This window comes from Hirundo rustica, chromosome 2, assembly GCF_015227805.2.
Source record: "Hirundo rustica isolate bHirRus1 chromosome 2, bHirRus1.pri.v3, whole genome shotgun sequence".
NCBI classification, from domain to species: domain Eukaryota; kingdom Metazoa; phylum Chordata; class Aves; order Passeriformes; family Hirundinidae; genus Hirundo; species Hirundo rustica.
In genome coordinates, this window is record NC_053451.1 from 54,383,996 (window position 1) to 54,405,754 (window position 21,759).

A 21,759-nucleotide genomic window follows, 5' to 3' on the forward strand; every position below is an offset into this window, starting at 1 on the left:
GGTACTAGCAGGCAAGGCATGGAAGTTAACATCTGCTGAGAGTTAGAGAGCACATGAACTGCGCAGATTTTGTAAGGCAAAAAGGTTTTCTCTGTGCCAATGGTAACGTGGTTACAGCTGTCCTGCATCCCAGGTCAGAGGTGCTTGGGTTTCCCATTTTGGGGCGAGAGAGCAAGGCAGCAGACCCATGGGTGCTTTAGGTAACAGCTTAAACGTCAATCCTTGTATCTTTCTGTGATTACAAGTCGCGTGATTTTACAGACTGTTCTTGACACGTGGTTTGTAGCCGAGTGTCAGCAGCAGTGTTTCAAGACAATCCCACCTCGCCAGCCATCCCGCTCCTCTGCTGGGGAGGCATCCACACCTCCTCCACCCCAAAGGTCTTGGCTTCAGCTGCTCATGGCTGTGAACAGAGACTGAGGAGCTGACACATTTTATTTGTTTCTCCTGCCTCGCCTTCTAACATCCATTAGCAGGGTGGGACTGCATCTTAAAACAGTGCACCTAAACCTCTCCAATCCTTCTTGGAGGGATTGCAGCAAGAACGTGATTCAGATTCATTAAACATTTTTTTACACGCTGGTTTTCTTGCAGCTCTGTTGACTGGTGGATACAGACAAAATTGCTGACTTCAAAAGAACAAGTGACTGGCAGCCACAGGGTGAGTGGCCTCTGACTCTGACACTGCAGGTAGACTCCTGAGATGACCATGTGCTCTTCCCAAAATATTCATTGCGCTGATCCAGTTTTGCTGGAGCCAACAGGTCATCCCAGAAACAAGCGCTACTCAACTTTGTTCAGTAATGGGACACCTGAAAAGTTCCTACTGCCCCGTATCTTTGAATTATGAAAGATCTTTCCTTCTCATAGCTCTTTAAGCTACAGTTTATGTTATCAGGGCACTGAAGGCACCACGGACCCTGGTGGCCCTAACCACCCTCTTTTGCTCCCCTTCACCCTTTCCCATCACCCAGCCAGGACACCCAGTGCCCACATTTGGGCCAAGGCTGCAGCGGAGCTTGAGACTGGCACCACTCCAGCATCGCTGGGGCAAAGGATTGAAGTGGAGCACAGGGAGGCTGCTCAGGGTCAGTGAATCTTTTAAATGTGCTCACGGCCCCGACACATATCTTGCAGGCCTTGGCAACAAGAACACATTGATATGAAACTCATGATGATGAAGAACAGCCACCCAGATCCACATGGTTTGTTCTGTTTTCAAAGTAGCAAAGTACTCATTCCTTATATTTTAGTAGTGTCTGTTAATTACAGTGCCAAAAAGGAGTGTTTGCTTAACTGCATCAAAATGTTTTCTCTGAGTACATGCAATTTCAATTACCAAGTCAAGAGCTCCACCACAAAGCTTTATTCAGGCAGTAAAGCCAAGCAAACTTCCATGTAGCTCTGTCTAAGAGGTGTTCAATTCCTGAGTGTCTACTAGGACTAATGACATGCACTACAGAAACTCTGAAGGGCTCATATCAAGGAAGAAACGGGAAAGAAAAAGACAGTGAATCTATAAATCCTATCTAGTGGAATGGGTGTAGATTTATGGATTGGTAAACTGAGTTATCCCAGCCTGGAGACACTTGATTTGTAGTTGCAAGTTTTCCTTTTACCTCTCAGTTTACGCTGAGTGGTGCTGAATAATAATCTTTTGTTCATGGTAAAGGTGACCAGTTCTTCCAGAGGAGAACAGATCCTGCCTAGCAGGGATCATATCAGCAGTGCTCTGCTGTCCTCACAGGCCTGAGTCACCCACAGCTGGCAGCTACAGCCACCTTCCTCAGGAGGATAAAACAAAGTCCTCAGCTACTGAACCTGCTTTAAGAACTCTCCTGAAGGCAGTTGGACAGCTGGAGCCAATTTTCCTTCAAACGTACAAGAGACATAGCCTAGGAGGCACCTCTAACAAACGCCGGGCACATCAGTTGTGCTTCTGATTCCTTCTTCTCTTCCACTCCTAGCAACAATGGTGCAGCATGCCTGGATAAAGCTGCGGGGAAAAGACACAGAGGAAAGTGTATTGGGAGTCTAAACTACTTGGGAATGACAGAGATGGAAATGCTATATTGATCCGCCAGATAAGAACATTTGGCACGCAGCTCAGTGATGGTGAGGAAGACCATTAATCTTCCAGATTTTTACTCATCTCCATCAGGCTGCAAGCCTTGTTTTGCCAGAGCTGTGAGGTACAAGTTATAGCCACTTGAATGATCCAAAGTGGAGTTGGGAAAAGGCAAGTAAAAAGCTGAGCTGTCAGTTACAGGGAGAGACTCTGAAAGAGGTCTGTGAAAATTATATATATAGCTGTAAGGATCTGTTGCAGAACCTGATGTGGTATAAGATGAGCTAAATTTGAACGTTACATGTTTCAATGACTTTGGGGGTTTGGCTTTCTCGGATAATACTCTGCTTTATGCAAGGTGTTGATCACTGCTTACCACTCCGTACAACTACATCACCCACACACATCCTCTTTTCTATCATGAAAATTCCAGGTGTGACTTCAGGGCACACCTGTATTTGACCCAAAGTGCTGTGTCCAGTCTACCATCAATGTGTAACCTGGCAGTGGGTCTGTCTGCAGTCTGTCCAAACACTCCCAGAGCTGCATATGGGGAGCCGTGCTGCAATCATTTTGGCAGCTTGGGGACAATTTGTTGGGCTGGCACAGAGAGCCCCTTTGTGCTGTGTGTTACACTAGGTACAGGACTGCAGCTGCCTTGTGCATGCGGGGTATGAAGGGCATGTTGGCAAAGCACTGGATTTGCTTTTTCCAGGTAAGGCTTGCTTGCATGGCAGACTCACGCACCAAAGGGGACTTGAGGCTTCCGAAAACACCTGGATTTCTTAGGTGCTTGTTGCGCAGCGTTTCCCAGGCAGCGTACAGCAATGTTAGTGCAGTCATGAGGAACAGGAGGAGGTGCAGAGCAGACTCATGAGACAGCCTTGGATGGCAGAGCTGCCTGAGGCCACTTTGAGCATGAGCTGTGCCAGTGGGGTCACCTCAGAGTGCATTTGGGGGCACAGACCCATAGCTAACAACACAAATGGAATCCTGGAATACACTGGGAAGCATTGCCAGCAGGTTGAGGGAAGCGATGCTGCACTTCTACTCAGCCCTGCTGAGGCCACATCTGCAGTGCTGTGTGCAGTTCTGGGCTCCTCAGCACAAGAGAGACAGGAAGCTCCTGGAGCAGGTCCAGTGGAGAGCTGCAGAGATGGTCAAGGGACTGGAGCATCTCTCCTGTGAGGAAAGGCTGAGGGAGCTGGGCCTGTTCAGCCTTGAGAAGAGATGACTGAGAGATCTCCTCCATGTCTATGAGTAAGAGAAGGAAAGGTGCCAAGAGGGTGGAGCTGGGCTCTTCTCAGTGGGGCCGGGCAATGGGACAAGAGGCAACGGGCAGAAACTCGTGCACAAACAGTTCTACCTGAACGTAAGGAAGAACTTCTTTACTGTGCGAGTGACCACACACTGGAACAGTTTGCCCAGAGAGGAGAGTGTGGAGTCTCCTTTATTGGAGATGTCAAGAACCGTTTGTGCACAATGCTATGCCATGTGCTATGGGCTCGCCCTGCTTGAGGGGGGAATTTGGACCAGATATCCCACTGCATTTCCTTCCAACCTGACCTGTTCTGCGGTTCCGTATGCACAGTATCGTTAGGCCCTGCCCGTCGCCCTCGGGGGTCTCCCGGAGCCCCAGAGCGCCTGGCGTCGAGCCGGAACCCCGCGGCCGGGCCGCCGCGCCACGTGCGGAGCCGCCGCCCGCCAGGCCTACACATCCCAGAATGCCACGCCGGGCGGGGGCGGGAAGGAGGCGGGACCGCGGCCGGGGAAACCGCGCCGCGATTGGACAGCGTCCGCCCGCCCTTCGCGTCACGCGCGCTCGCGCCCCCCGTTCTCCGCCCCTCCCGCTCCTCTCCCAGTCACTCAGCAACGGCGCGCGCGCGCGCCAGCGGCATCCCCCCTCCCCTCCCCGCCCGTTTTCCCCCCCTCGCGCTCGTCACGGAGCGCGTCCCGCTTCCCTCCGCCCCTCGCGCGAGCCGCCGCCGGGAGCCGCCGGAGCCGCCTCGCAGGAGCCGCCGGGAGCCGCCATGGCCGAGAACGCCGCCGCCACCGGCCTGGAGAGCCACCGCATCAAGAGCTTCAAGAACAAGGGCCGCGACGCGGAGGTGCGTGCGGGGCCGGCGGGGCCCCGGCCGGGCCCGGCCTCCGCCTCCGCCGGCGGCCGCCAGAGGAGGGGCCGGGCCGGGCCGCGCTCGCTGCGGGAGGAGGCGGCGGGGGAGCGCCCGAGGGTTTTTTTTTTCTTTTCCTTCGCCGTCATGCGGGCGGGCGCGGCCGGCGGGGGGCGGAGGCAGCGGCGGGGGGAAGGGTTGGCGCGGCCGGGCCGCCCGCGGGCCCCTCCGCCGGCTCACCGGGGCCCGGGCAGGGCCGGCGGCGTGCGGCGCCTTCTCTTACCGCGGCGCTCTCCGCTTCCACCCCGGCGGCCTCCCCGTTCTGCCGCCTTCCCCGGGCCCGGGGCTCGGATGGGGCCTCGGACAATGGTGCCGGCCGCCTTTTGTGCCGCCCCCCGGGGCGGTGGCGGCCCTTCCGCCGGGGCTCGGGGCTGCCCTGCCCTCGCCCCGCGGTGCCGCTGCCGCGCACGGAGGCCTGTGCTGGTGCCGGGGACCGCTCCCACGCTCTGGTGAGCCTTGTTGCAGTGTGCTGTGCTGTCCCGTTTTGTTCCGTGTCCTACGGTGTATCAGCCCCTTTTTTTCTTTTTAATTTTTATATTCTGTTTTCAAATGATGGTAGGCACATCAGTAATGGTCTGCTGGGCGTCTCCGTCTGAATGGGAAAAGGAGAGCGGTGCTCGGTGAGGTTAATGGGATAGTAGTTTACTCCTCCGAATTGGAGAGTTTCAGGGTTATTGGGAGTTTATTTCCTAGAGGTCTTCGAATCTGCGTATCGTTATTGGACACATCTTCAGTTCTACTCGCAGTTGAAAGAGGAAATCCCAAATCTCATGTTTAAGTTTCTGTAATAGGAAAGAAAGGGGGAGGGAGCTCTGAAATCAGGCTAGGATTGAAATCAGCTTAGGATTCGCTAGAGTGAAAACCTAAATATGTGTCAGATTACTTTGACTTCACCTGAGGGTGTTTTCCGTGCTTCTGTTGATTTTATCACTTAACTTTTGTAATCGGTAGACTGGAATTTTAGTCCTCTGAAAGCACATTATGTATTTTAGCAGAATTCACGCTTCTGCTGATATTGTTTGGGTGGAGACAATTTTAGGCAGGTCAGGCTTAGCAGCAGCAGTGTCTTTAAGATGACATTCACAGTGTAAAGTAATCTTTAATTTTTATTTAAGTCTGCGGCAGTGAATCTTTCTCACAGAAAATATTGCAGGTGAAGAGTATGATAACTTCAACACTTCTGGCTAACGTTAGTAAATGTTAGAAAGTAACTAAAAATTGCCCATCCTTCTGTTTAGCAGTTGCTTCTCAGGGTATGGAGGGGGCGTGGTGCATTTCTTTTTCCCCTTCCCGTCCAGTGAGGCTCTTCCTGCTGCTCCTCATTCACTTTGTCCTTGTCTCATCTCTCCGTGTTGGTTACCGGTTTTGTTGCTGCTTTCTCAGTCACTGGCCTGAATCCATCAGTGCTCTAAACAGGGAAAGGTTAGGTATGTTTTTGCCTAGCGTGAGCTGATCTGTCATCCACGCTTGCTTATATTATAGCATGCCCAGGACTAGGGGAATTGCATATCTGCCTCCATGGGGAGGACGGAGGGAATGGACCGCCTAAGCTTTGGTATCAGAGATTACTTCTGCCAGACCAGCTAAGGTAGTTTAGCTCTCATTTCTCCCTGAAGGGCAGTAATTATTTTGGAGTACTGTATTTGCTCTTATGGAGAAGTTTATCCCTAGGGTTGTTTTCCAGTGTGCTGACTGATTTCCTTTCTGTGGCTGAGCCTAAGACTGGTGCAGAGCTCCAATAATGGTAATGTAGTTAAAGCTGTCATAGCTGCTTTTGAAAAGGGTTAAAATCTAAGTAACATATTTCTTCTGCACTAACAAACAGGTAAAATGCAGAGGTATTTTAGAGTTGTATACCCATGGAGATATGCTAAAATGAAATTTAGGTTTATTTAAATGACTTTCAAAGATTGGAAATGTTTCTGTGTCCTTCAGAACACCTTAATTTGTATTAAATGTCTGAGAATTTCTATTAAACCTCCATTTTGACTCTTTTCTGATCCGGTATTTAAAAGTTCATATTAGAAGTACCTTCCTGGAGTAAACTTTATCTAACTTAAGCCTCTAAAAGTAAAACAATGTAAGTTAAGTTTAGAGTGGAGAATGAATGAGCACAGCAGAGCTATATTCTTGAGGAACTAGTACACAGACTGATCTGCCGATTGCACAGATTGTCTCTGTGTAGTGGAAGTTATTGGCTCTTCACAAAGGATTTGTTTTCTAAATCAAATATACCTAATTCCCAACTGTCAGCAGTTAAATACACTTGGTTTGCTCCCTGTCCTGCAATAAAGAGTTTTACATAGAGATCCTGCCTCCGATTTTCTGTACTCAGCTTTGGAAATCAGGAGGCATCAGTGCTTTCATTGGCATTGATCTACATCTTCTCATTTTGTCAAACTCCACCAAAGAGAAATGAAGTGTTTAGAATGATGGCATAATAAATCGTGGTCTGATATCTAGGTTATATCCTCTGGAAAATTTAAAATATTCAAAGCTGTACAATCTCAGCTTCAGTTTGAAAACAGCGGCACTTGAGTCGCCTTCTGCCTGGGAGCAGCCATTGCCTTTGAACACATCAGGCTTGAACACATTCTTTAGTAATCTTCCTTTGACTGCTATTAAATACCTGTGAGTTACTGTTGATCCCCTCTGGGTACAGACTTCTGGCAGACCAAAGTACTTACTCCTTTAATTTGTAGTTAACTCATATTTTATTACTGGGTTTGCTGGGCCATATAATTGTATTTGCTTTTTCTTAGTGCAACTTTAAGGGAACAAAAGATGAGTAAGTACTTTTGGATTTTGTTTTGTACCCCATGCAGCTTCTCACTGTGCCTCTCTAAGCACAAAGGAACAGATCTGTTGAGCAGAAAGCAAAGCTTCTAAATCTTTGACCGGCACAGGTTCATTCTCCTTTTTCTAGTTTCAGGTTTGGGTGGAAGTTCCATACCTCTTTGTTGCCTTTCTCTTTTAGGGAGGTAGAGTTGTTGGTACTGAACAGGAACTCTGATTTTGGGGTATTAATATTCAAAAAAATATTTAGCCCTCAAAAGGGATAATAGCAAAACCAAATGCCAGAAGTGTTTTTCACTTAATATGAGTTTCTGTTCTTTCTTTTATTAGTGAGATTTTTCTATTTTTATAGGTACTGATATGTGATTAGCAGCAGACAAAGTTAACCTCAACGTGCAGAGCTGATCAGTAAGGAGCCAAGACACTCATGGCTTCATCTGGACAAACAACTGCCAGCTCTCTCCTCACAGCCTGGTGAATTCCATGTTCTCCAGAGATGTGAAAGAGGTTTTTGAATTGTTTAAGATGAGCAGGCTTTCCAGTGTTCGTTATGGACATGAGTCTTAAATCTCAGTGATTTTTTTTCCAGCACTGATTATTCTAGTAAAATTGAGTCTTTACAGGGCAAAATTAAACAGTTGCAATCACTTAATTTGTGGCACCCATTGTAACTGTGTTTGTTTATATTGACATCTAAGCTAGCCTAGCTTTTAGAAAACCTAATTTGAACTTTCTGATTTTTGCAGTTCTTCAGCTTTATTCTTTGCTTAGTGGCATCCTTCTTAGCCTTATTTACTCCTTCAATGTCTTGGATTAGAAATGTTGCTAATAGCAGGTACCCATTTGTTGACTCACAGTTCTGATGTTTCAGGGGATGGATCAAACAATCAGCCCATTTCTTTCTGTCAGGATTAGTCAGCATCCCTGACTAAAACTGAGGAAAAATTCTTGGTGAGCAGAGGTGTTATCATTTATAGGGCTGTCTGCATGACTTGCTGATGTTTTTTGTGTGTGATATAATGAGACTGTGTGGTCATGTAATTAGCAAAGTGCATACTAAATTAAAACTCTATGTGCACTCATTTAGAAGAAAACCAACCAGAGAAAGAAACCTAAAACCTAGTAAGGAGTTAGTGTGTTATAAACTGAACAACTTTATGTAAAGACACTTCAATGACTGGGATTAAAAATTTTTTTGGTATACTTGTCATACCCCTAGTCATAAGTCAAAAGAAGACAATTCCTTGATCTTCTGTTGGTTAGGCTGTAGGGTTATCCTTCTGAAATTTGTTGAGGGCCATTTATGATAAGGAAGTTTAGCCACTCTTGTCATCTTTCACCTACTCCTGTTCTATTTGATTTTTAGTTTCTGATGTCCTGCTCACTGATGTCTTTTCCCCAGTTACAGGCAGTTTTATCACCTTTTAGTCTGTATTGCCTTTGGGATCAGGAGCTTTGAAGCATACATTTTTATTCTCCACCTTCAGCATCCTCACCCCAAACGAGGCAGAGGAAGAAAGCGGGCTTAGCCCAGATCTCCTCCATCAGCTCTGGCAGATTCAGTGTATTTACTACTCCTCCATTGCTGAAAGTGAGGATCTGGTTTTTGAGGATGCTTGAATTAGTTGCCGTTTTTCTATCATGCTGCCATGGATATTTTTGCAAGCAGAAGAATGTCATTCTGGGGAGGTCAAATCTGTGCAGTCTCTGGGTATCTGGGAAAAGGTACGGGTTGACTTGAAGTCACATTCTTGTCAAGCGTCGAAGACTTTTTGCAGTGGAGGTTCCATACCTGCACAGTGTTAGCAAATGGGCAGATGTGCTGCTGCCAGCTCATTTCTGGTGCTGTTCTGTGCACTAAGTAGAGTTTTTGCTGTCTCCCTGTATTCTCCTCCAAGGCCTCATGAAACAAGTAAGGGTTGTAGCAGTCCCAGAAATCCTGTTACTCCCAGCTGTTCTGTACCAATGCAGTTTATTTCAAGATTTCACAATACAGATTGATCAGCTCTCTTTGCTTTCACTTTGACACAGGAAAGGATGCTAGAAGGGATTAGGGCTTTAACTGCTGGTTTGGGTAGGTTTAAGGTACTATGGAGCTGCCATCCTAGAAAGTTGACTGGCTTGTTGAGTGAAGACACAGGTGTCAGGTAGCTTCCTGTTGGGAACTAGATGTATTGCAAGATCCTGTACTCTCATGCAGAGTTTTTGACTCCAGCCGCTTCTTCATTACCCTTTAAACCCAGTGTATACACACACTCTTGGGAGAACACAAGTGTACTTGTTTGTACCTTGGAAAGGATTACATGGGTAGGAAGTAAGATACTGATGTGGGAAGCCTCTTTGGTTACTATTGCTGCAGAATTTTCCAAGCTTCAGTCTGCAGGTAAATGTTACAGCACTGAAATGTTTGTGGCTCTTGGCAGAAAGCAAATGCCTAATAAGGCCATTTAGATGTACTATGTAGTGTTTTCCTTGAGGTTCAAAATCAGTTGAATGCATTGCATTTTAAAATATTTAAATACACAGATACATTAGGAAATCATTGTTTATTTCAAAAATACCTGTGGAGAGTGCAATTTGGAGATGTTATCTCGTGATGAACATAATCTTCATAAGCTGATTGGGATCTGTGCTTGCTGTATTGAGGCTCAATTATTGCTGTTTGCTGTTGTGATATACCAAGCCTCTGGTAATCTTCCTGTAATTACAGAATTTATTTTTCTTCATTCTTGTGTATTTCTAACACTACAGCAGTGGCACTGGTATCTCTAAAGCTTCTTTTATGAAAGGATTGATTTTTAATTTGTAGAATATTGAAGTCTGGTCACGGCTGGTAGTGGTGTAACAGTCAGACTAGTTTTAAAGGGCTCTTTAACTATTTTTTACATAAGGTCTTTGAGGCTTTTATAATTTGTATAGTTCCAGCACATATCCGAGCACGATGTTTTGTCCTCTAAAACTGTGTGATATGAAAAGACAGCAATTAGGAGGATGCACTAGCTACAAGTAACTGATCAGATTTGTATTTGTTGTGGGATTAGAAGTGGAATGAGGCATCTAATTTATAACGGGCTAGAGCAGGCAATGAACTAGTAGATAATGGGTTGTGTCATCAAATAGTAAAGACAAATTGTCAACTGACCTGATTTGAAAAAGAAATCCAAACCCTGTATCCTTTCCAGGAGTATAGTCTGTCAGTTGTTTCCAAAATATCTGCTGTGGGAAACTCTGATACTGAATTGACATTCCTGATTACTAATATAATAGAAATTGGGCTTTGTATTCCATATCACAAAATTTGATGTGGGTAGTCAAAAGCACTGGTTTCTTCCAGAAAGTTAGTCCTGCATCAGAACTGTCTATGCCTTGGTGTGAACTAGTTGCAAAGCTCTTCATGTTTCTTTAATTTTCTGCTCCCTTAGCTTCCTGAGCCAGCCCTTCACATCTGGAGAAGACCAGTGGTGGCTCAAAGAGGTCAGTGTGAAGGGGAGTAGGTATATCTCATCTAGTGGTATTTAATTGTTGGACTGTTTCCCTTCACAATCAGATTAACACTATTAAATCTGCTGGGGAGGCTCCTCTGGGTCAGCTGACACTTGTCTCCTTTCTCAGGCTAAGTAAATGTTGCAGTCAGCTTTAAACTTGACTTTGTGTGTATTTAAAAAATACAGCAAGTACAAAATAGGAATATGTAATGTACTAGTGTCTGCAGAACAGGAGACAAATTTGTATCTTCTTCATTCAAACACCTGTTACTGAATTCCTCATTTCCCTCATACTCTGTCATGTCTCGTCAGCTGAGGACCTCTTCTTGAGTGTTTTTAACCTTTGTTATTGTCAGATTCAGTAACAGGTGGACTTTGGAGGTGGTGATAGAGTGATTTGGAAAATCAGTTTGGAGAAACAGCTGCCTTTCAAGACTTGTAAGCATTGATGGCAGTGATCTTTTTATTGAGTGTTCAAGCCCCACTACAAACCTGCTGGTGTGGAGCACTGAGCTCATCAGCATGAGAAGGTGGTCAGTCACACAGGGTGCTAGGATGGTTTGTGCCCAGGTTTTCAGAAGTGCTAGTAGGGGATTCCTGACCAGGTGTAGTGTCAGATTTCAGGTTTGCAGTTCTTGGAGTCCCTGTCCTTGCCTTTTCTGAGTCAACTACAGTGTAATCCGAAGGTTGATGAAATTCTGTGGAGACACATTGTGTCTTGCTGAGGTAACTGAAGTCACCCTAACCAGCTGATACTCTGCATGCAGCTTTTTGGCATCAGGGCCTTTCACTTCTTTTCGTGCGCCTGTAATGTTAGATGCAAAGTCAGTGGTAGTGATTTCTCTGCAATAAAAATCTGACTTTCAGCCAGATACAGGAGGCCTTCCACATCAGGAGAGGATCCTGAAATGAGAGCCCTGTTGCAATTCATCAGGATCCTGTTAACCACTGTTCTCCAGGTGTGCAAGATGAATCTATAGTGTTCACTGATCAAACAGCACTGAGGAGCAACCTTCCAGACAAGAAGAGACATTAAAGGAGCACTGACATGTGCAATCAATGTGACAGCACCTTTTTTTAAATGGAAGGATGTATAAATTGAAATTTTGAGAAACTTGAGGAGTCTTCAGGGAGAGAAGTATGATACCCAAGGTGTTCAAGTAATGTGAGCACACAGATTCTATGTTTCTGTCACATTAAAACGTGAGGTAGAAGCATCTGTAATTCAGGGTACTGAAATGATTAAATCAAAAGGGCAGCTGACAAAGTTCATGGGATTGTGGGATGTTGCTAGAGTGTATTTTCTAACTCCTAATGCTCCATCTTCCTGTGTTGTCAGCTGGGTTTGTTGTTTTCTCTTGCATCTTGAGCAGAATGATCTCTTCATAGATTTAATTAGGCAGCTAGCACATGTTTAATCTTTTTTTTTGCCTTTTGATTATATCTTTCAAAAAACAGCAAAGAAAATCTGATTTCATTTGAGCCATGTAATATTATACCAAAAAAGTTTGCTGTGGTTGAATATAGCCTAGCTCTCTAGGGACTTGACTTGTTTGTTTTTTTTTTTATGGCACCTTGTAAATATATGCAAATTGCAATTATTTTCCCATTTTATAGATGGAATAACAAAACTTTTTTCCCCACTTTGCAGGGAGGTGCTTATAAATATATCATGGATTCATAGGATGGTCGTCTGAGGTACTTTGATATTACAGTTGAAGACTGGTTAAGTATCTGTAAAGGGAGTGTCTTTATTCAAAAACAGATTGCACAAGAAGGTATCTGGCTAGTATTTCACCTTGTATTTTTAATTTTTTTTTTCTCCTTCTTGAGGGAAGCTAGTATAAATATTTGGGAAGCTTAAGAATCTGTGGTGTTGCCCCAGAAATCTGTGAAGCCTTTCTGACCAAAACACTTAATTTTGTAATGAATTTCTTGAAATCTACAATTTCATACAAGTTTTTACATTTGAAAGTATTTAAATTTTTATGTTGATCTGAAGATCAAATTTTTAGTCAGTTGTTTGTACCTAGTTGCCATGAAAGGTCCTAATTTTGCTCTGCTGCTTTGATGTCCTGTACGCCAATGAATATGGTATTTTGTCTGTGAAATACGGTATTAGGTGGTGGGTTTGGTTTCTGGTAACATCTATTAGTAAAAAAATGAAACTGTACCTGAGTTGGTCTTCTACACTCTTCTTCAGGCTTCTGCTTTTCTGGACTGTGGAAGGGAAAAGGGCCTCCTTGTCTTTTGTGGGGGCAGTCAGGTTTTCCACTTGACTAGACAGGTCTGCTGCTTTCCCTGCTCAAAGGGATGGGAGGGATGCTTGCTTAGCAGCTTTAGGAGAGGACAGAGTGGGTGTCATGTCTTGGGCGAGTTGTGTAGGTACATCATTTGTTCTCCCTCAAGAACAGGTTAAGCTTCTCTTTCCAGGAAACTCTAATAAAGCATTTACTACAGTGCTCATGTAATATAGGAAAAGAACTAATTACCTTTTTAGAAGTTACTGTACTGGCAAAAGCAGATTCCTGTAACGCAAAAGTACCAAATCTCAAATCCTTGTACCTATTTAATGTGTCAAGAAGCCTTAATCTTCTAACTTTCAAAAGAAGTATGAATAGGAATCACTTGTAATTAGACTGTCTCGGTTTCCAGTATTCTTGGTATTTATTTGGTGTTTTACAGTATTCAGATAAGGCAGAGCTGGCATCTTTGTGAAATCCAGTAAGCCCTTCTCTTTCCAAAAAATACAGAAGAAAAACTGGGTGCAGGTATCCATCAGTTTCTTTTGGGCTGCAGCATAAATGACCAAACACCGCATTTAAGTTTTTCAAGGTAGACCTTGTCAGAATGGAGATGGCAAGTGAGTGCATTGCCACTGCTTTTTGTGACATTCTGTGGAGAGGTTCCTTGCCCTGTTAGGACGACCAGTCAAAAGTAGAACTTGAAATTAGTTGGTCATCCTTGCTGCCGGCCTGTTGCTCTCTGCAGACCAGCTGTTGCACAGTGATGAGTTTATCTTGGGATGCTGTTGAATTAACCTGGAAACTTGATTTTGCCTTCAGGAGGAGCCCAAATGGGTGCACTGTGGTATTTGGTCTGATGTCAGTAAAGGTGTGATAAACAATGTTAAGATCAACATCTGAATGCAAGTGCTGTACAACTTTGACAGGATATAATGTCCTTGATTTACACAACAGTAGTAACTGAAAATTGACTAGATGTTGTATTCTTTCCTTGAGTTTTGATGTAGAATAGAGAATTCCTGCTCTTTTATTCTATATCAAACCAGGAGATAACATGTTCATTATATTCCAGACTACTTCATGTCCTTTAGTATTGGTGCAGTTTGTGTTGAATGCAGCCAACTAACTTGCTTCGAGTCTAGCCTCCTGAGGGTTATTTGATAGGTTTGTACTTGTAAACTTGGTAATTGGCATGTGGGAATGAAGATGTGAGTGCTCACTTCTTGCTTCTTTGCTGGTAGTAGCTCAGTATGGAGGATGAACAGTTGCAGAGAGGATATCAGGACCTCGAAGAATATCCTTACAAAAGAGCTGGTAAGAAGTAAACATAGCAATTGCTTTTCTGCCAAGAACTTTGGGAGCAGTCGAAGCATACAATGTGGATGGGCAGCTGTCTGCTTCCACAGGGCTTTCAGGTGAGTCAGCATCATGAGCAGTAATAATTGGAGGTTTGTGGCTTTCCATATTGGCATGAGAGTCTGACTTCAGTGAGTCATTACCCACCATAATAAGAGAGTTACGGTAGATCTCTCATTCATCCAGTTTGCTGAGGCTAGCCAGGTTCAGATACTTGAATTATCTTGTCACAGACTAGTTAACAAAAGGCAGCTGGACTTAATTTCAGGGGCCCCAAACTGAGGATTAAAAAACAAAGTGTCGTGGCTCCAGCTGCAGAAAGATCTAGTTTTCTTTTAGTGGCCTTTATTAACCCTGAGGAACATAGGTCCCAGACAGATGAGGGCATAAAATACAGTAGCATAAATACTGCACTCTGCTCATAATGTACCTAGCACTGTGTTAAATGTTACAAGCCAAAAGGAAGCTTTAAAATATTACGGTCCTGCAGCGCACAGGGAATCTCGACTAAGTTTTAAAGCCTTATGCAAAATAATAGAATGTTTATCTAAAAGAGGAGCAAATACCTTTCGGGTCAAATAGTAATCAAATGAAATAAAACTGTCTTGGAGTATCAGATCAAGGTATAGACACATTTTAAGTTTGTTTGGCTGCTTTTGTAAATCTGTTGCTTGTACTGTGGAATCCGTGCCCCCTGCCTGCATTTTTAACTGGGTCAGCATAATTTAATATGGAACTATGATAACGAAGCCAGAAGTGAAGTTGTCCCAACTTTGCAGTCTGTGCGACTGGGGAAAAAAAATCCCTTTTTTAGTTAGAAGGACAATTTCAAGCTTTATATAGGAGCACTTGGTAATTGGGTAAGTCTCAAAGTTGGGCTTGGGGAAGGAGAGTCTGCCAGCACTGCTTGGGGGAAAAAAGATGGGTAATAATCCATGTTGCTTGTAAGTAAGGGAATAAACCTAGCTAGTGAGGGAATAAACCTAGCTAGAATGGTTAATTTGGACTAAACATTAGGTTTACTTTGGCATGGATGTCAGATCTTTTTGTATGTCGAAAAAAACTAATGGGATTGGTGTCCAGAGCATTGTTTTTAATTGCTCTAGTTGTGATTAAGTAGTTGCATTCAGATCATCTTGATGCAGTCCCAGAATTCTTCCCTCCTGTATTGCGATATACTTGCAATTCTTGGGGTAAGGGATATGCACTTTGAAAGTGTGAACAGGTAGAAGAGCAGTGTCACCACCTGTCAGCATTTTTTGTCTTTGTTTTTATCTGAAGCCAGCTGTTACCGGAACAAGTAGAACAATATCATCAGTTTAAGACTCAGCTTTACACATACTGATTGTATGCCTATGCAAATTAGGAATACTTAGCTTCTGATGTTAACCAAAGATAGGCAGCTGACAGTCTTAAATCATCTGATCAATTGTATAAAAACAAGCATTTTGATAGGGTTTTTTTCTGCCCCAAAGCAGCCTGGCTCCTGAGACTTCTGCATTTTCATGTGCATTGCAGTATTTCATACTTGTTAAGAAGTGTCAGGGAAGGAATAGGGGAAAAAGACCAGTAAAGCAGTTTTTAGGGAAGAACAGTGTTTACTTCATCAATACAAACATCACCTTTTACTGTCTTGCACCTGCACCTATGTTGTGAGGTATATAAATTGTACTCAGGGATATGCTCGTATGCCAGAGGGAAAGCATTAGCTAAATCCAATCCAGCTGTTGGAACTGGGCCAGTTTTTCGTTCTTTCTGTTTGGCAGGTGGAAGTAGCCTAGAATTGACTTGCAAATGTTAAGCTGCTTGGGCACCCTGTATGTTTAATCAAGCTGCTTTACTAACCCAGCTATGCGTTCAGGGTAGCTCTTTCCTCTAAGCACGTAACTTGTGCTTTTCTGAGACCTGTTTCTGTAATGTTGAGAAGCAAAAGCACAAATAAAGAATTTAATGATGTTTGTAGATTCAGAGACATTAGAATTGGTCAGTGAATTTGTTCTCTCCATTTAAGAGCTGAATTTTCAAAGGAATTAAATACACATCTTACTAAAGTTCCTGGAAACATAACTTTTGTATCCACAGAATAGCCAAAGCTGACATTGGGCTGTGGTGTTCATCTTGTCGAGATGATCCTGGCTTTCTCACTTCCATGGGCTAGCTCGAGGCTGGTATGTGCTGGCTGGCCTGCAGGAGAGTGGGGGTAGGCAGCTGGCTGGTCTTGGGGCAGCTGGCGGTATTGACGTGCTGCCTGGATAAAAACATCTCTTTCCTGTCTCTTCATTTCTGATGGTTTGTGGACTTGCTTGCTCAAGCTGTAATGGAAGTGATCTAAATGTGTTGATTAAAAGTTGACACTGCTGAGGTATCCCACTTAATGAGATAGATGCTCAGGATGAGCACCACGCTGAGCTGCCTATTTTGTTGCTACAATGGTAGGTAGATTTTTAGTTGTAAAATGCTGGTTATGCTTTAATCTTCCTTCCGACACAATTGGTATAGCCAAAAGTAGTTAAAATCATTAAAATTCATAACTCTTACTGTTGCAGCATTTGATTATTATTTCTCTGCAGAGAATGTACATTATTAAGCACCCTGTACATGAAACTTAATTTTTACTTTTGTTTAAGGATTCTGTATCCCAGCGTACAAAATGAAATGTGATGACTTGACCTTCTGACTCGTTGTATCACCCGCACGTTTAAATAGTTTTGGTTTGCTGATCTGTACTGTAACTGGGGATGAAGTAATCTTACCAAGTGGCCAGAATTCTGTGACTCCGCAAGTGATATACTTAAGGGACTTTGAAGAGTTTATAATCAATAAAGATTGATTTTTAGGTATGAAGTAGAAACTTAAAATTAATAGAAACCCTAAGACTAGTTCTAATATTTGTGGATGAGATTGAGCTTGCTTAAAGTAGTAACATTGTTTTAAAACATTCATAAATGGAGGACTATTCTGACTGCTTTGTCTAAGGTGTGATTTTTATCCTTTTGGATAGCTTGATTTTTTTTTTTTTTTTTTTTTTTTTTTTTTTTTTTTTTTTTTCCTGCAGCCTTGTATATCTATAGTCAGGTTTGGGTTTTTGTTCCCCCCCACTCTGGTACAACACTTTGTTTGCTACAGAGGATTTTGAAAAATGTTATGTTGTTTTCATGTACAAGTACAGCTGATTGGTTTTGAGGTTCCTTAAACTTTTAGATTACAGAAGCTATATGGATTGCCTTTTAAAATAGTTTAATGTATTTTGCAGTTAAATTTTTTTATGTTAAGTAAAGGCTCGAAAAGCTTGTTAGACTCACCTCCATAGAATCTCAATGTTATTCAACACTTCAAAGTAATCCCTTTTTTTTCCAGAAAGATCTGCATGGATCATGTAAGGCACCAAGTGGCAGTGTGACAGGAGTGGTATTAGCTCTTTAGCACATAATGAGCATCCTGTTATATAAACCTCATATGCAGTTTCACGAATGGTACTTGTGAAGCATGTGTGGTTCAGTGAAAGGTTCCCACATATTTGGTCACTGAAAAATAATTCTTTGAATGTGCTGGTGGTACCACTTACACTGATAATTAAGAATTTCAGAGGCCACTGCTTTTTGATATCAAGAGTTTGATGCAGTTTTGTGTTCTGTCATAAAACAAGTATCAATTGAAGAATGAGGAAGATGTTTCCCTTCGCCTCAGGTGGCTGAAACTGAACTTTTGAGTTTCTTGTCATCTTGTTGCGAGAGATAGGCACCCTTGTTGAGAGATCTGAAACACTGATCTGATGAGGACAGCTGTATTGTGTTCCTTCTGTCAAAGGCAGTTTTACAGGGACTGTGGCATTCTTTTCCTCTTCTTTTTTTTTTTTTTTTCCCAAGGTCTAGTGTCTCTTAAATCTCTTGTCTTTTGTCAGCTTAGCATTTTTGTGTTTCCTATCACAGTGAAACAAAGTTCCCTTGCAGCCCTTAACACAGCAACCCTAATGCGTGCAGTGATTTTCTTCTTTGGCGTGTAAAATTAATTTCAGATTTGAGGGAACTAGGAATTATCCTTCAAGTAGAAGGTGATTAGGAGAGATTCTTCATATGTAACTGTATCTGACTTTGGAAGAATATTCAGAAATTCAGGGTAGAAGTGAAACACTGGTTTATCTAACATCTAGCTAATCTTTTGTGGGTTTTTTATGCTTTATCTTATAAAATAACAAAATGCTGAGGAACTTGAAATTAGAAATACTGCTCAACATCTACTTATGACTTGTAACAAGACTTACAGTACTTGGCACATTACTGTGGTTATGTCAGCCTGTCAAACATACTGGTAAATAATTGTTTCTTACATATAGTGAACTGGGGAAAAGAAATCTCTAGTTACAAAAGCCTTATGAACTTAAGTCTGCCTTGTGTTTTGTATATAACAATTGAGATGTAATGTTGTAGCACACCTTGATAAGTGTTGTGTTCTTATTTCTTAATGCTGACTGGTAGTTACTAATTTTTACTGTTTGCACCTAGTGCATGGTGCAGTAATACCTTGTGTTTAGGAGTGTCCTCATGGTTCAGATGCTGTAGCTGTCATTTTTGTGATCTGTAGGATTTTGCCTGTGCCGTGTTTTCCCTGTCTGAGATTTGGAGACTGCTTTTTATCCAGTGAAACAGTTTACCCTTGGTTTGGGGATCAGTGTTGAGATGTGCTGTTTCCAGCTTCCATGCGGTTACTTGTTTGAGCACGCTGCACTGGGACATGATCGTAGTCAGAAGCTGTGGATGGCAAACCCTGTATTAGATCTGCTGGTAACCTCTTGCTAGGCCTCAACTGTGTATGGACTTCAGCAGATGTCCTCCCAGCCTGGAAGCTGGGAATGAATCCTGGGTTAAGCTGCAGAATAATTTTGTCTCTTCTCTCTGTTTTATCTGACCTGTATTACCTGGGGAAAATGTTTACCCTTTATACTAGTGTATAAATCTATTGTAAATGCCTGTCAGGTCCCTACATGCTGGGTCTTGCAGGTTGTGTAAAAGCATGTTATTCTGCTTACAGTGGTAATGATTGCTTGAAGGGGGGCTAGCAGTGGTAGTTAAGACTGCTTCTTTTATATGCTATTGCATTATAATGTGTGTGTCTCTTCTGAGGCTGTAGGAAGGTGCTGATGACCTGCTGTATTTCTAAAATGGTTCATCTGAAACACAAGCTTTAAATACTTTCCTTTCACATAATGCCAAAACAGGACAAAAAATTGTCAAAATAATTTGGTTTTGGGGGAATAAAATCTGGGCTTTTCCTATCTGCCTGTCCTATCCTGTCCTACTCTCCCTACCTCACTCCACCAGGAAATTGTGCCTTTTGGTCTGCAAGTTTTAAAGTAAAGCTTCCAAAATTCCAGCAAGAGTATGCAGAATATAGGGCTATAGGTATATCCGCATTTCTTGTAATTAGATGAAGTTGAAACATTTTAGGTCTTTCAAGGCAAGGGTGACTAAATTGTGGACATTAAAAGCCGCCTTATAGAGCAGTCTGACACTAATGTATCAGCTCCAGTGGTAAAGAGGAGAGAAGATTAAGCTGGGCAATAGTCTGGAGAAATTCTCAGTAAGCAGCATGAATAAAATTAGGTAATCAAGCCAATGTAAAGTGCATTCATGTGTTTTTCATGTACAGTCTATAATTGCCACATTTGACAAATATGAATTAAGTGGAATCTGTGGTCTTAAACACATTGATATGCAGTGGTCATCTCATGTGCCAGGGACACAAAGTCTTGGGTTAGAAATAGTGTCAGCAGACAACAGGCAAGGAGCACTGATCATGATCCAGCCATGGCAACCAAGTTTAACTGCCAGAATGCACCACGGGCTTTTTGGGAACTTTAGTGCCATACCCCTTCCTAGAGAGGAAGACTCTAGCCCCAGCATTGTATCTCAGTGATTCTCAGTGATCCTGATGACCCTGACAAACCGATTTTTTTTTTTTTTTTTTTTTTTTTTTTTTAAAGATGCTGTGCCTGCAGGACACAGTGGGGAGCCCTTAGTTTAGTGGGGGGCAGATAACATTCATTGTTTCCATGGAGTTAAGACTGATATCCCAGTTATCAACCTACTTGCTCTGTGAATGGACAGGCAGCACTGGACTTAGTGGTGAGTACTGCCTGTTCTGCCTTTTAAAGGGGGAAGGTAAAAAGAAAATGTACCAGAGCTGCTTTAAAAGAGAAAACATTCACAGTAAGTTTAAAATGAAATACAAAAGAACAGCTAGAAGGATAAAACCCAGGTGATATGGAGATTGTAATAGCGTGTTGCAGCTCAGAAAATATATGGTACTGGTCAGCAAAAAGGTCTGCAGAGGTGATAACCTTTTTAATGGATTTTTCTGAAGAGTGGTAGCTCTCTAAATAGGGAAAAGATGGGAGATTTTTGCACATTAAATGTGAAAACCATAATGGAGTAGTGAAATATTTTGAAGATCAGCTTGATAAAAAACAGGAAAAAAAGGTAAAAAAATTTGAGACAGAATTGTAATAGGGTAGGATCAGAGAGTTTGAAGTAATGGAAGTATGAAAAAAAGATAAAACCCTAATGGAAAATCTGAGTGAATTATTTGCCCTTAGAAAGAAGCTTGGAGTCTTCCCAGCAGAGACTTCATGGATGGCTGACTCTGAGTAACTGTCTTTAGTCAAAGTGCTGTTAGAGAAGGTTTTAGAGTAAATTGATGAAATGAGTAGTAATGTCTTGCTTGGGACTACACTGTATTTGGGTTTTTCTAAACCAAAAATATCAGGCTGCTAAACTGTTGAGCACAGTATATAATGTTCCTTAGATCTGCCCTGCTTCCGTAAGAGTGGTGCATGATAAATGTTATCATTTTCTCCTAAAGAACTTCAGATTTAGTCTGATTTTTCTGTTCAGTATAAGTGTTCTAGAGTACTGTTGCATAGATAAATGAGTAAATTGTAGGTAGGGAGCAAATCTAAAAGTGAATTTTGCCTTGCATCAGTTAAATCCCTGAGACCTCAAATTTGGCATGTACAATATTGGATTTTGGAGAGGAAAATTCTAGCGGACACTCGAGTTGACTGATTATGATAGGGTATGCCTTAAAATTTAAGATAAATAGGAATAAAAGATGAGATTTTAGGGGAAGGTGGGATGGTGTTGATAGTGAAATGTTCAATGAAGAGTTTTGGTGTCTAGAACACAGAATGATTAAGAAAAGGAGACTTTACAGCATTGTCTAACTGCATTTTCTTATTGAAATGCAGAGTAACAGAATCATGGAATGATGTGAGTGGAAAGGAGCCTTGGAGATCTAGTTCCAACCCTCCTGCCATGGGCAAGGATACATTCCACAAAACCAGGTTGCTCAAAGCCTCATCTGACTTGGTCTTGAGCAATTCCAGAGTTGGAATATTCATGACTTTTCTGGGAGGCCTGTGCCAGTGCCTTACCACCCTCACAGTAAAGAGTTTCTCCTAATACCTAGTCTAAACCTGCTCTCTTTCAGTTGAAAGCCATTCCCACTTGTCCCATAACTCCATGCTCGGGTAAAAAGTCCCTTTCCAGCTCACTTGTATCCACCTTTAGTACTGGAAGGCAGCTGTCATGGGGAAGAAGTGTTGAAAAACTTCAGACTATATGGTGTCCTTAAATTTGACA

The 21,759-nt window shown here is 42.7% G+C and overlaps 1 protein-coding gene across 2 annotated transcripts in view; it reads left to right on the forward strand.

Moving 5' to 3' along the window:
• The first annotated feature begins 4,033 nt into the window (after positions 1-4,033).
• KPNA3 (karyopherin subunit alpha 3) overlaps positions 4,034-21,759 on the forward strand; it is a 47,257-nt gene continuing 29,531 nt past the window's right edge. Inside the window, exons 1-2 of one of the 2 annotated variants that reach the window (XM_040054565.2) lie at positions 4,082-4,176; positions 10,458-10,509. Coding sequence is in view for 1 of the 2 variants with exons in the window: in XM_040054563.2 (XP_039910497.1) it covers positions 4,099-4,176 (78 nt within the window). In the remaining variant the exon portion in view is untranslated. Of the gene's footprint in view, positions 4,177-10,457; positions 10,510-21,759 lie in introns of both variants that reach the window. The other variant, XM_040054563.2, reaches the window with a different exon arrangement.